This window comes from Zea mays, chromosome 4 (genome assembly GCF_902167145.1).
Source record: "Zea mays cultivar B73 chromosome 4, Zm-B73-REFERENCE-NAM-5.0, whole genome shotgun sequence".
Lineage (NCBI taxonomy): Eukaryota > Viridiplantae > Streptophyta > Magnoliopsida > Poales > Poaceae > Zea > Zea mays.
The window spans coordinates 2056815-2071073 of record NC_050099.1 but is presented as its reverse complement, the minus strand read 5'-3'; the positions used below and the strand labels follow the sequence as shown (position 1 = coordinate 2071073).

Here is a 14259-nt window from a genome sequence, read left to right as displayed (position 1 = left end):
TGCTCAGACGAGACGTGCTTCTACTACTGCCAGAAGAACAACTACAAGAACTTCCAGACCTACTGCACGCCGGGACAGTACTACCCCACCTGCTGCTGCCGGGTGCTCGATGCATGATGACCGCCTACCTGCATGTTGTGTGAGTGTGTGTGTTCTTTCTCTGAGCGATGCGTGCAGATTCAGTAGAATGAATGAATATCACACTGTCGTACGCTGTTTGAATGTCAAGTCATGGAAATCTATCCCCTGAAAAAACTAGCAGCTTTTTTTTGTTTCATTTGGATGTTCGGTATAGATGGTCATCCAAGGAAACAAACAGTGTGTCAAATCTTTTACGGAGCAAGTATACTTGGGCCAGGCCTATTAAAAAGCGAGCTTATTCAGTTTCTCTCAAGCGAAACAAGGCCTGCTATAAATCAAAGCGTAACTTCGGCATGTCATAGTGTGATGATGTATGGAACAATAAAGCAGTCGTGAATAAAAACCCAGCACCAGAGCCACATTATTAATTCTGTGGGTTTAGTTTCTATATGTGAGCATCCTCGTCAATTGAGCATCAGATTAGATAGATAGATAGATAGATAGATAGATAGATAGATAGATAGATAGATTAGATAGATAGATAGATAGATTAGATTAGATTAGGATAGATAGATAGATCTGTAGATAGACATATACAGAGAGTCAGGGACAGATAGATATCAGATATGTATAGCAGAAATTAAGAAATAGAGATATGTAGTAGATTGAGATCAACATAAATAAATTATATAATGTACATGTGCATGAGATAGATATATGTGGCCGTTCCTTCTGTATATAAGGAAATAAAACGGGGGTCAGTGCAGTACACGACTCAGCCATTGTATTGTATGTGCGTGCAGTACACGCTCGATGGCTGCCGCCCTTCAAGTGTTCGTCGCTGTCGTCCTGATGGCGTCCGCTCTTGTGTCGGCAGAGATCGGTAAGAAGGAGTGCACCGATGTGAATTACGACTGCAACCGTTTCCCAGGTTCCCGAAAGTGCGGAGACTCGTGCCGGGACAAGGCCCGCGCCGAGGGCAGCAGCAACTACGCGTCAGCATGCGAGCCTGCCGTCGCGCCCTTCAAGTGCTGCTGCACCGTCAAGGACCCACACCACCCCTGGCCTCCAAGCTCCTCCTCCAAGACCAACGCCTAATAAATATGTCCAGTCCAAACATTATATTTAGATAGCATGCATATAGTGTGCCTGCTGCTATATATATATGTCATCGAATTAATAATGAAGATGGGGTGGTTTAATTATATTCCACTATACCATGACATAAAATTAGCGACAAACATTTGTCGGTAAAAATAGGCTTTTGGCGACAGCCAGTCTGTCGCAACATAATACCATCACAGCATCCGTCGGCATATAGTATTTTGGTGTCAAACAAACTGTCGGCAAAAATTTGTAGCTATTGTGATAGACTATCTGTCGGTATAAATAATTATTCGTGACACAACATCTGTCGGAAACAAACTGCTAGGACTTAATTAAAAAAAGACCAACATGCATGTCATCCTCTCCTGCGCGGTCGGGTACCCGTAAGAAAAATTCCCATCGCGTGTGCCTGCGCAGGAGCCGCCGCCGCGCCTTATACCCTAGACGCCGCCGCCGCCGACGTCCGGCCTGCGCTCCCTCACCCGCGCGCGGTCGCGCCCGGCCTCCGTTGCCCTCCGTCGAGCAGCAGCCGCCAGTCCACCACTGCCTCACGCCCTTCGTCGAGCACGGCCAATAATCCACTTCGTCCCCTCCTGCTGCTGATCCCCTTCGTCGAGCACGGCCAAGGTTGGTTTCCCTTCTTGCCCCTGCCTCCATTTCTCTCGTCTGTGGTTGCTGATGGTGTAGCCCAACACGTTAAGCCGTGATCTATACATAATTACCTGAAGTAGTATTCGTTGGCACGAGCGTTTCGATGTCGAAGCTCTGCACGACGGAGACGATGACGGACTTCATCTCCATGATGGCGAGCTCTCTGCTGAGCAGACGTGCACGCCGCCCTGGAAGATTGGGTACCCGTAGGGACTCGATCTCGGGCTCGAACGCCGTCATGGAGCCAGGGTCCAGCCAATCGGGGCCTCACATGGCTTCTGGTAATTAATGTTAAGTGGATTTAGTGTGTAACTTGACTCTTATCTCTCGGTTAGTCCTAATTCCTAAAAGCATATCGGTATTTTTTTGGTTCATGATTACTATGATTTGAAATCAACACACCCAAAATGCTTCATTAGCAATTTACTGAAGGATGACAGAGCACGTAGGTTTAGCCGTCAGTTCAACTTTCTAGGGTACTGTATCGAATATTGAAGATCAGTGAACCACAAATGTCCAAGTACGAAGAATTTCAGTAAGATGTTACTTCAGTGTTGATGGATTCTTCTAGTGAAATGATTACAAAAATGATATGGAGTTACTTGATAGTTGATACTGATATTTGCTCTGAATGCATGGCATTTTGTGATGATTTTACTGTGGTCAGGGTACAATATTTTTTGAACTTTAGCTAGTCCCTTAAATTAATATAGTAATTGTTCTCATTAGTGCTGCAAAGGTCATAAACCCTTCGATCTGCCCGTAGACAATGCAACTGTCGAAGGATTTAGCAAATTCAGATAAAAAAGAACTACTGAACCAAGATATCCGCACCTTAGTGTTATTATTATTGTGTGTTCTATTGTTTTAGCCATCCACCTGTGTCTTACTATCATTATTTTATTTAAAATTTTATATACATTTTATTTTTAAAACAAAATTAAATCGATATGCTTTTAATCACAGGAGAAGGGGACGGTGGCGAGTCGCAAGCGGCCGACTGCCACCATCGAGGAGTAGTGTGGGCAGGCTGCCGGCGAGGGCAAGTGTGCGCGACTACCGCGAGGACGAGTGCGGGCGGGCTGCTACAGATTCTTGGATCACATCCATTGGTAAGTGGTAATCTCCAGCCTTAACTTTTCCATATTCTATTGATTAGAACTATCTTCACTAGGAAATCTACTTAATTCGGTTTTTATCTTTGATACTTGTAATGATCCCCCCTTTTCCACCATTTTTTCACCTATATTATGAAGCTGGGAAGGGTACAATCCATCTTATTATTTATTAAGGTACAACATGGATAAAAGGTGGATGAATGAACCTAGGTATATTTCTGACAATCCACTATAAACCATTATTTTTTGGTAATCACCTTGTACCAACATATCGTATTTGTACCTAATCTTCATAGGCACACGAAGGTCTACATAGATGGGGTGGCTGGATTTATTGAGTTTGCGTTTAGCAATTCTATAGGTGGAAACAAAATTCTATGTCCTTGTAGAAAATGTGTTAATTCTCTATGGAAAGATGAAAATGAAGTTCGTGCACACTTGATATGTGATGGCTTTCAAGAGGGATACAAAAGGTGGACTTATCATGGAGAAATAGACTCTATGCCTATTAATAGTCATGACTACACTGATACAGAGGCTGTAAACAATTCAAATGAAGATGACATAGCCAATTTGGTTCAAGACTTAGCTGGTGGTCTAGATGATAAAGGGGATTTTGAAGTATCTGATGGTTTAGATGAAACTGATGTAGATTTAGAAGCCATCAATCAGTTAGCGATAGATAATACCCAAGAGCTATACCCAGGGTGTAAGAAGTTCTCCAAGTTGCATTTCTTAATAAGAATTCTTCACTTGAAATTGCTTGGAGGGTGGACAGATAAAAGTTTTGATATGCTACTAGATCTACTAATGGAGGCTTTCCCTGATGGCTTGGCATTGCCAAAAAATTTCAATGAAGCAAAGAAAGTAATTAAGTGTCTAGGACTCGGGTATATAAAAATTGATGCATGTGAAAATGATTGTATTTTGTTTAGGAAGGAGTATGCTAAGTATGATGCATGTCCCACATGTGAAAGGTCACGCTGGAAATCAAAAAGGATAAGTTTAAATGGAAAACGTGTACACAAGGTTCCATGCAAAGTTCTTCGTTATTTTCCAATAAAAATAAGGCTTCATAGGTTATTTCTGTCATCTAAGATAGCAAGTGACATGAGGTGGCATGATGAGGAGCGTATACAAGATGGATTACTAAGGCATCCTGCAGATTCACCTCTCTGGAAGGATTTTGACCAAAAGCACCCAGTGTTTGCTTCTGATAGTCGCAACATTAGACTTGCTTTAGCTACAGATGGTTTTAATCCGTTTAGGTCCATGAATGTTAGCTATAGCATTTGGCCTGTTATTCTCATCCCATATAACTTTGCACCATGGTTGTGTATGAAGCAAACAAATTTCATCATCTCATTGCTGATTCCAGGCCGTAGATCTCCTGGTAGTGATATAGATATTTATTTTCAGCCACTAATTGATGATCTGCTAGATATGTTTGTTGAAGGGGTAAGAACATATGATTCTTCAAAGCATGAGTATTTTCAATTGTGTGCTGCAATAATATGGACCATATCTGATTATCCAGGCCTAGGGTACATTGCAGCATGTAGTACATCAGGTGACGTAGCATGTATTGAATGCCACTCATATACATGTTCTCTACGATTGAAACAAGGTACAAAAAATTGTTATATGGGACACCGTAGATTCTTGGGCCCAAACCATCCATATAGATTTGATATAGATTCGTTTGATGGTAAAGTTGAGGATAAGCCAGCGCCTAGACCACTTTCTGGAGAGGAAATTTTATTGCAAACAGAGAATATGCACACAGTGCATGGGAAAGGTTGCCAACATAAAAAGAAAGCAAAAAAGAAGGAAGGGGAGCCTACTATCATATGGAAAAGGAGGTCTATTTTTTTAGGCTTCCATATTGGAAGGATTTAATGTTACGACATAATTTAGATGTCATGCATATCGAGAAGAATGTGTGTGATAACATTGTCAACACCCTCCTAGGCATTCAACGGAAGTCCAAGGACAACTTGAAATATCGTTTGGATCTTCAGTCCCTAGGCATTCGAACTGAGCTTCATCCTATTCCAGTGGGTGACAAGTTATATTTACCACCAGCATCATATACAATGAGTGCGTCCGAGAAGACATTATTTTGTGAGGTATTGAAAGGAGTAAAATTTCCAGATGGATATGCATCAGATATAAGAAACAATGTGGATGTGAAGGAGAAGAAGCTTGTTGGGCTAAAGAGCCATGATAACCATGTTCTGTTACAGTATTTACTCCCACTTGCTCTGAGAAGGATTTTACCAGAAATAGTTAGTGCTGCGTTGATTCGTGTGAGCAATTTTTTCAAGCAAATCTATTCGCCAGTTATTCGTATAAGCGATATGCATAAGCTAGAGTCAGAAATAGCTGAGACTCTAAGCATTCTTGAGACTATATTCTTGCCATCCTTTTTTGATATTATGGTACACTTAATGGTTCATCTCCCTACTCAAGTTAGAATTGCTGGCCCTGTTCAATTTCGTAATATGTACCCAGTGGAGAGGTAAAATTTAATATATTTTAGCAATAAATTAAACTTAGTTTTACTCAAAGGAAGGTTTAACATATATGCCATTTCTCTTTTATAGGTTTTTAATGAGATGTAAGGGCCATGTTCGCACTAGGAGTCACCCAGAGGGATCAATTGCAGAAAGTTATCTATTTGATGAGAGCCTCACATTCTGTTCTCGCTATTTACATGGTGAAACTAGATTTAACCGGAAAAAAAGAAATGACGATGGCTTGGATGTTGATTTAATCAATACCACCCCTTTCTTCCATAACATAGGTCGAGGATTGGTTGGTAAGCATAGTGTCACATTAGACCACAAAACATGGCTTCAAGCACATAGATATGTCTTGTTCAACTATGACCATATAGAGCCTTACTTGAAGTAAGTTAACCATTATATGTTATAATCAGTATCATCCATTTATTTCATGATTACTAAATTATAATGTTTGTTTAGTAAACATATAGAATACCTTTACTCTGGTGGTCATCAAAATCAAAGAGCAATCAGTCGTTTACACTATGAGACTTTTCACGAGTGGTTTAAGTCACACGTAAGTATCTAGGAAAATGTTTATATAGAATATAGTTCCACATTATTTCTTTAGTGCAATAACAATCTTCAATATCATCAGGTGGAAACAACGGGTGAAGAATTACCTGAGGAGATAACAATATTAGCTAAGGAGCCTAACATGGTTGCACATTCTTATGACAGTTATACTATAAATGGGATAAATTTCCATACACATTCTTATGATGTGGGTAGGTCAGTGCAGTGTAGTGGTGTAGCCCTAGTTGCACAAGCAGCAAGTTTTGATGGGACAAACAATAATAACCCAATATCAACGAGCAAAACTTATTATGGTGTTATAAAAGACATTCTTGAGCTTAACTACCATCATCAGGGAAAAATAGTATTGTTCAAATGTGATTGGATTGATAACCGAGTACGAGACAAATGGGTCAAAATAGACAAGTTTGGGGTGACAATGGTCAACTTCAAGCATTTATTCAATACCGGTGACAAGGAATTAGATGAGCCATTTATTTTTGCATCTCAGCTCTCAGGCAACTCAAGTTTACTATGTGCAAGATCCTATTGATGCTGATTGGTTTGCTGTTTTAAAGTCAAAACAACGTGACATGTATGATATGGAAGAAAGGTTAGACAATAGTACAGAAATAGGTTCTTTCTTGCCAGATTTGGATGCAAACACACAAGTTAATGTATCTATTGGTGGTAGTTGTGTTAGGACTGATATAGATGGAATAATGATTGCCGAAAACCAACCTAGCAAGTAAGATATGTTTATATCTGTTTTCGCAAAAATGTTTCATTTTACGTTGTAATCTCTTTGTCTTGAATCTTGATTGTAATCTCTTTATGTCTTGATTCAGGAGGAAAGTTTGTAAGAGGAAGAGGAATGGGTAAAGAAACAGAGGTCAATGAATATGAACTACAAAGGGCTGCCAACATAAAAGAAAATTTGAAGAGGGTGAGATCTCTTAATCTCCATGTACCTAGTACTATGGTTAATGAAGAAGCAAATGGATCACATCGAGCCAATAAGAAATATAAGGTTAATGTATTTCCCTATTTAATAAGTCCATGTTTTTTACATTTAATTTAATAGTACCACAATCTATCTCAATACATGCATTCTGCAGTCTCTACTTCTTGTACTGTTTTCAATGTATCTTACCTGACATAGCTCCCAGTAAAGATAGTTCTGTTCCTCCTCCTTCCTTCAGACTTTCAGTTCTTGTACTGTCTGTGTGCGTCATCTGTCCATAGGAGTATCACAGGGATTACATCCTTTCATCTGACATAGCTCTACTATTTTTGCAGCATAAGCACTTTGATAGACAATTAGTTCCTTTCTTGTAGACAACATTGGCAGCCACCAACAGTGAGTCATTAGTTCCTTTCTTGTAGAGTCATTACATCCTTTCATCTGACATCCACATAAACCCCTACCATCAATAGTGAATCATTAGTTCCTTTCTTGTAGACAACATCCTCCACACTGCACTTATCAAAACCCAGAGTGACTAACACAGAATCTTTGTGCTTCAATACATTCCCAGCTTGAATACATTCCCAGCTGCTTCAATACAATCCCAGCTGCTTCAATACAATCCCAGCTGCTTCAATACATTCCCAGCTGCTTCAACCACCACTTCAATCCTATAGCTCTATGCCCTTTAGGCAAATCTGGCCAAGACCAGGTGTTGTTGCTTTCTATGGCCTGCAGCTCTGAATTCATTGCATCTCTCCAATTCTGGTCTGCCAAGGCACTCTCTACACCTTGCCAGACAACTTGTCAATTTCAGTAGACACCTTGCCATCTCCACTACTGTTTTCGTTCGTCAGCAAGGCACAGATCAACAATCTCCTCTGCTTCATTTTTTTAGTTCTGTTTTCGTTCTGCTTCACTGCTTCACTTCGTTCTGCTTCCACTTTTTCAAGCAGTGAAGCTGACCCCCTGTCCGAGAAATTTCTGAACGCACACTGCTTGAAATTTCTGCTGCTTCACTGGTAATTGGTTGATTGCTTTAATTTCTGAACCAAATTTCTGAACCTTAAGTTTTAACTGGCATGGACGACTGAGCATGTAATTTAATTTCTGCTCCTTCACTGCTTGAAATTTCTGCTGCTTCACTAGCAATTGGTTGACTGCTTTAATTTCTGAACCTTAAGTTTTAACTGGCATGGACGATTAGTAATGTTTTCATTTCTTTGAGTGTAGACAAGGACATTAGCAGCTTCAACTAATGGACCTACTTTGCGATCAAGGACTGAAAGGGATATTGTTGATGAAGAATCTGAAAATAGTTACGAAGAATCTGACAATCCCATCAATGATGAAGGTAAAAATCAAACAAACTTTAAATTTATTGTAGCAATTTTGAAAATAGTTATCAACAAAGGTTTTCATTTGTTTTATCTCCTGTAATAAGCAGAGCAACCTATTGGGCATCAAAATATAAGGAAAGGAAGGGGCCCAACCTTAAAGAAGAACATATATTCAAGTAGTGGTGGGCCTAAAATCTGCATTACCCTTAATGAATATGGACAACCAGTTGGTAGGAACAGCAAAGAGTTTGGTAATTTCATAGGAACTTTGGTGAGGAAAAATATCCCTGTTTCTTGTGAGGATTGGAGACTAGTTGATTCTAAAAAGAAGTTTGAGTTATGGACAAAAGTGAAGGTAATCTGATTTAGTGAGATAATTTGTCTTAGCCTATTGTCAGTAGATTTGGTAATCAACTACATTTTTGTTGAAACAGGAATACTATGAAATGGATGAATCTGGTATAGATTATGTTATAACATCTGCAGCAAAAAAGTGGAGAGAGTTTAAGGCTGACCTAAAGAACAAATATTTTGATGAAACATTGAGTTTTGAAGAGCTTATTGCTAAAAGGGATGAAAGGGTGAAAGAATCTGATTGGGAGTGGTTGATAACTTATTGGATGTCTCCAGAAGCCGAGGTACATGCTGGTTTGTTTTGAATTCTTTTTTGAGATATAAACCTTCATTAAACTATTGTATGAATGAATTTGTATTATTGTTTTGATAGATTCATATTTATGTTGTAGGTTCATTCAAATAGAGGTAAAGATAACCGTTCAAAGCTGACTATGTCGCATGCAGCTGGCAGCAAGAGTTATGCTCGTGTGGGTCATGAACTGGTAAAAAATTATAATCACTAGTTTGTATAATCATTATTTTAATTTATGAAAAATCTAATCAATTACTGGACCAAATCATTTTTTCTTGTAGGCCGAGCAACAAGGACGCCCTGCGAGAAGAGATGAAATATATGTTAGAACACACACGCGTAAGAACAAAGAAGGGGATATTGTGCCTCTACCTGGAGCAGAAATATTCATTGTGAGTACACATATTTTTGATTTATGTAATAATTAAAATATAAGTGAACAAAATATAATATATGTGTGGTCCTCTTAAGAATAAATTTGAAGAAGCTGTTGCTGAGAACCCAGAACTGAAGGACAGAAGTATTGAAGATGGTGATTTATATGCACATGTTTTTGGAGAGAAAGAACCAAGAGGTCGTATTCGTGGTTTAGGCATAGGACCAACTCCACAAGATGTAGGCACCCCTGGAACTCAAATGAAAATATCAACAAAGCTTCAAATGGCATTGCAAGCTCGCAGTCAGTCTGAGCAAGAGGTTAGAGCCTTAAGACAGGATATGAATCAAATGAAAGAAAAAATGGATCAAATTTATCAAATGATGGTAGCAGCTCAAGGGGTGCAACATATAGAAAGCCCATCACAACATGGGTCTAATTCTCGACAGGTGATATAATATTGCATATGTTTAGTCAGTGTCTATCATGTTAATTAGGCTTGTTTCCTTTATCTCACTAACACTTTTTCCCTTTTTGTTTTTCTTTAGAACTCAAGGGTGCATCGTTCAGATGAGGTAGCACATGATTACAATGGTAATAACCATTCACAAAATATGGTTGAAGATGACTTCCAACTTACTAGGCGAGTTGCAAGCACTATGGGTCGTCTAAGGAATCGTGAAGATGTTAATACTATTGAAGAGCAAAGTCACAGGCGAGACATTGCAACAATGGTACCTCAAAGAAATCATGGATCATCTCAAAATGCAGATGATAATCCTGTAATTTTCTCATCTATCACTTCATATTTATGTTTCATTATTTGAACTTTGTAATCTTACTTCGCATATTTTATTAGGTTGGTAAAGAAGTGATATTATATTCTATGATGAGATCAGAAGTTCCTGTTGCAATAGCAAATATTATCTCAACCGACCCAACCACTAAGGTGGGAGATGTTCCTCTTGGAAGAGAGTTCACACAGGTTTTTGTGACTCGCGTGCTAAAAAGGGAAAGTACTCTGCCACGACCATACTTAGGTGTAGAGAGTATGGGATATGCTCTTTTTATGCCCATTGCATGGCCAACAAACAAGGTAATACTACAACCTTGTATTTTATTTATGTAATTAATGGAACAAGCTTCTAATGTTCTGTATTTTTAGATGGGTCGTAACAAAAAATCAACGTTGACCCAAGGTTCTACAGCAGCAGGTAAATATTTTCTTCATATATAATTGTGTATAAGTGTAGTCATTCGAAAGGTCTGACTCACTACCTAGGCCCAGAAAGACCTTGACTGTCATGAATGAAAAATTAAGGGAAAATTATTTCTCTAGCATTGAAAGTTCTTCAGATTCGAAAAATACCCCCAAAATGTTCAGCTCATTGATAACACTAGGAAGTACTTCGGCCTTAAGACCACCACTTCCTGTGATTGTATATTTCAAGGATCTGCTCTTAATGTTCAGCTCATTGATAACACTAGGAAGTACTCGTCCGGTTAGCCTTGCAGCAATCTTTTGCCTTGTTGCTATCTTTTCCATGATCTTGCCCCTTATAGCATCCATGAGAATATCCACCGGAAAGCTTTTGTAGTCCTTAATCCAGTTGTTAAAGCACTCCGATATGTTGTTATTCACATAATCAACCATGCAATCTGCACTGAACTTAGCTCGTGACCATATCTGTTTATGGTTCGTTTCTAAGTACACAATAGCTTCAGGACTACTTTCTCTAATTTTTTCCCATAAGACCTGGTGCCTACGAGGTGTGCATGCCCAAGCACAAGGCCACATGTACCTTAACACATCACCCTGGTACTTTTTTCTGAAATTCTTCATGAGGTGTCTAAAACACTCTCTATGCTCAGCTGCACCTTGGAAGACCCTGAGGACTGCATTTGCCAAACCTTTGCAAGCATCGGTGTGGATTGTCAATCCATGTGGTGTACCAATAGCTATCTTCAGTTGCATCATAAATCAATTGCAGTTTACCTGCGGACAGTGAAGCTTACCTGCAAGCTGGTCGTTTCAATGGCACAGCTCAAGCCCATGTGCATCAAAGATTTCACAGAGCACAATTTCATGGATCTACTCTTGGAGTCTTTGAAGACGTTGTCAGATCTCGATAACTGTCTCGTATTATTTGAGGTCGATGATCATTATCAGGTGACAAAGACTGATAACATGTACGTGTGCATGCTTCCTGTATGAAGTGTGCACAACAGAGGTTGACACCTAGGGAGATGGGTACACAGTGAAGCCCAGCTTGGATTTGTTGCCATACTCCACAGACAGGCGCTCAAGGAGGAGAGAACCAAGGCCAGAGCCAGTGCCACCACCAACGGCATTGAAGACCAGGAAGCCCTGGAGGCCGGTGCATTTGTCAGCAAGGCACAGATCAACAATCTCCTCTGCTTCATTTTTTTAGTTCTGTTTTCGTTCTGCTTCACTGCTTCACTTCGTTCTGCTTCCACTTTTTCAAGCAGTGAAGCTCATCCCACTACTATTTTTGGATTCTCCCGATCATATGTAGTTTGTGCCGCAATTGCATCACCAATCATTGCAGCTTCATCATTTGGTACAGCATCAAGTCTTGCCTCAATTGGATGATCCAAATCTGCAGCTCTTGCGTCAGTTGGATGATCGAAATCTGCATTCTTGAAATACCTCCATTCTTCGTCAGCTCCAGTTGGATCATCTCCTTCTGCCTCAAAACCAAGATCCATATAGTGCTCCACCTCTTCCTCCTCTGCTCTTTTAGGACCAGCTGCTGTGAGGCCATGTTCTGGTTCCTCGGCCCACAATAAACCATTATTTTCAGCCATCACTTCAATTGGAAGCTTGTTTTCCCTAACAATAATCTGCAGCTCTGTGTCCCTTCCATTGTCATTCTGGAGCTCACCCACATCATTTTCAGCACCCAACCGCTTCTCGAGGTGGAAGTCGCAGCATACAATGAGCAAAAAGAAAAAGAATAGTAGGAGGTACTATCAGTGAAGTTCTGTTGCTTCTCGAGGTTCATCAGCGGCCACCCATGACTGTGAAGCCTTTCCTCATTCACTCGACAGTTCTCTTGCATCAGGCTGTTGGCGACAATCATGATATAAGGGGCCTGATTGATTGCCCGCATCAATGGCAATGCAATCCTGACCAGGCTCTCTAGGGGCTAGAACATTCTTTGCTTATATAAAAAAAAGCAATATACTTTGAAACAAACCTGTTTATAAACATGTAGTGGTCATTAACCAAAAGTCTGGAGCGTAGTAGGTTAGTATAAGATAGAATAGTATGGGTTCATATCCCTGTTTAATTAATCCCTGTTTAATTATCTTCATTCAAGATACCTGTAGCAGTGCAACAATCACACAATACTCTATTATGTCTTAATTTTTAATGTCCAAATTCATGTCTCTGTTTTGTCCTCTTCAGAACTTATTCGGTGATCTTTTGGCCCATCTTTGCTGATACCGACATAGTACACATGCTGCTGTTGTCAAGGTATAGTATGTGCCCACCTAGATTTGAACTGTTGCCAATTTCATTCATGACAGTGCCAATTTAATTATTTATAATGGATTTGAACTGTTGCCTTTAGTGTATATCTTTGGTTTACTGTTGTCATGACTTCCATTTTCCTATCATAATCATAATCAGCACTATAACAATATAGACTTAGTTCTTATAGACTTCCATTTAATACTTTTATTAAACTTTCAGTTTGTTTTTTTTTCTGTTGGGAGTTTATATACCTATTGATATAGTAATTGACAAATTATCAAAATATGTTGTAGGGAAGAGGTGCTGGAAGCAAGGATCAGAGTGCTTGAAGTGTGTGAAAAATGATTACTCGCATGCATGCTAGCCGTTGGCGTAACACCAAGCTGATGGAGAGATTTTAGTTTGCTAGATGAATCTTTAGACTTTGCATGTAATAGAACTGAAAGATCAATTCAGAATTTAGAAAACATGTATGCTATTATTTTTATTTGTTCATCACACAAATTGTGTTCCAAAACAATATATGTTGGAATTCAAAATCAAAGATTGGTATCTTTTTTTATAATCAAATTTCATATATTTTGAGCTACATATTATTCAAGTTGTTCTGCAATGTGCATCATAATCAGTTTATTATTTGTTTCATTAGCATATATTTGTATACATGATTTTTTGTAAACTGCACATAGGGATAAGATCAGACAATCTGTCGGTATATAGATTTTTAGCGACACACAAGCCGTTGGCACAAGAATATGTCGGCAAAAATTTGTCCGACGGCAAAGATATGTCTGTCGGCAATAACATGAACATTACCGACACATAGTCTGTCGGCAGATCTATGTCTGTCGGTAAAGGTTATTGCCGACAGGACTTTTGCCGACACACATTATCTGTCGGCAAAGCTCTTTACCGACAGACTGTGCGACACTATTTAGGTGTTTTACCATCAGACAATCCGTTGGCAATATTGTGTCATGGTGTAGTGTTCAAGAGCTACTAGCATGGCTATTCAACATGCATGCATGTACTAAAGATCCAGAGCTAGCACATATATGTATATGAAGCATCTCACTATCTCATCTTATAAGCAAAGTGTTGCCGTCAATCTGGACGTTAATCACTACGAAGTGTACCAGCGACGGTGCTCTCTTCGGCAGCATGCATAGACGGTCCGCATGCTAATGAGCCGGACGGTCCACACGTGCATAGGGATGACGGCGTTCGTCAACAACATCTGGATATGGTCTCGCTCCGGGAGAGACCCGTCAGAGACAAGAGATTCTAGAATTTATCTTGAGATCGGCAAATCACATAAGACGCCTCCACTACTTAAATACGGCTCTTTGCCGAGTACATAAGCGGCAGACCAAAAAATGGCAGAT

The 14259-nt window shown here is 39.6% G+C and overlaps 2 protein-coding genes across 2 annotated transcripts; both read left to right on the top strand.

The window, feature by feature from the left end:
- Positions 1-863: 863 nt before the first annotated feature.
- LOC100273861 (uncharacterized) lies at positions 864-1414 on the top strand. Its single transcript, NM_001148258.1, has one exon. The coding sequence runs from the start codon at positions 895-897 to the stop codon at positions 1177-1179; it is 285 nt and encodes a 94-aa protein (NP_001141730.1). The 5' UTR covers positions 864-894; the 3' UTR covers positions 1180-1414.
- On the top strand, positions 1292-13467 carry LOC103652683 (uncharacterized). Its single transcript, XM_035967145.1, has 13 exons — positions 1292-2951; positions 6889-6986; positions 8241-8361; positions 8455-8702; positions 8782-8985; positions 9094-9186; positions 9278-9388; positions 9468-9821; positions 9921-10154; positions 10232-10468; positions 10538-10586; positions 12806-12874; positions 13168-13467. The coding sequence occupies exons 2-12, from the start codon at positions 6915-6917 to the stop codon at positions 12817-12819; spliced, it is 1737 nt and encodes a 578-aa protein (XP_035823038.1). The 5' UTR covers positions 1292-2951; positions 6889-6914; the 3' UTR covers positions 12820-12874; positions 13168-13467.
- The last annotated feature ends 792 nt before the right edge of the window (positions 13468-14259 follow it).

Coding starts and splice junctions, on each gene's coding strand:
- LOC100273861 (NM_001148258.1), top strand. CDS start 895: ATGGCTGCCGCCCTTCAAGTGTTCGTCGCTGTCGTCCTGATGGCGTCC.
- LOC103652683 (XM_035967145.1), top strand. CDS start 6,915: ATGGGTAAAGAAACAGAGGTCAATGAATATGAACTACAAAGGGCTGCC. Junction 8,362..8,454: donor CAATCCCATCAATGATGAAG/GTAAAAATCAAA, acceptor TGTAATAAGCAG/AGCAACCTATTGGGCATCAA. Junction 9,187..9,277: donor CTCGTGTGGGTCATGAACTG/GTAAAAAATTAT, acceptor TTTTTCTTGTAG/GCCGAGCAACAAGGACGCCC.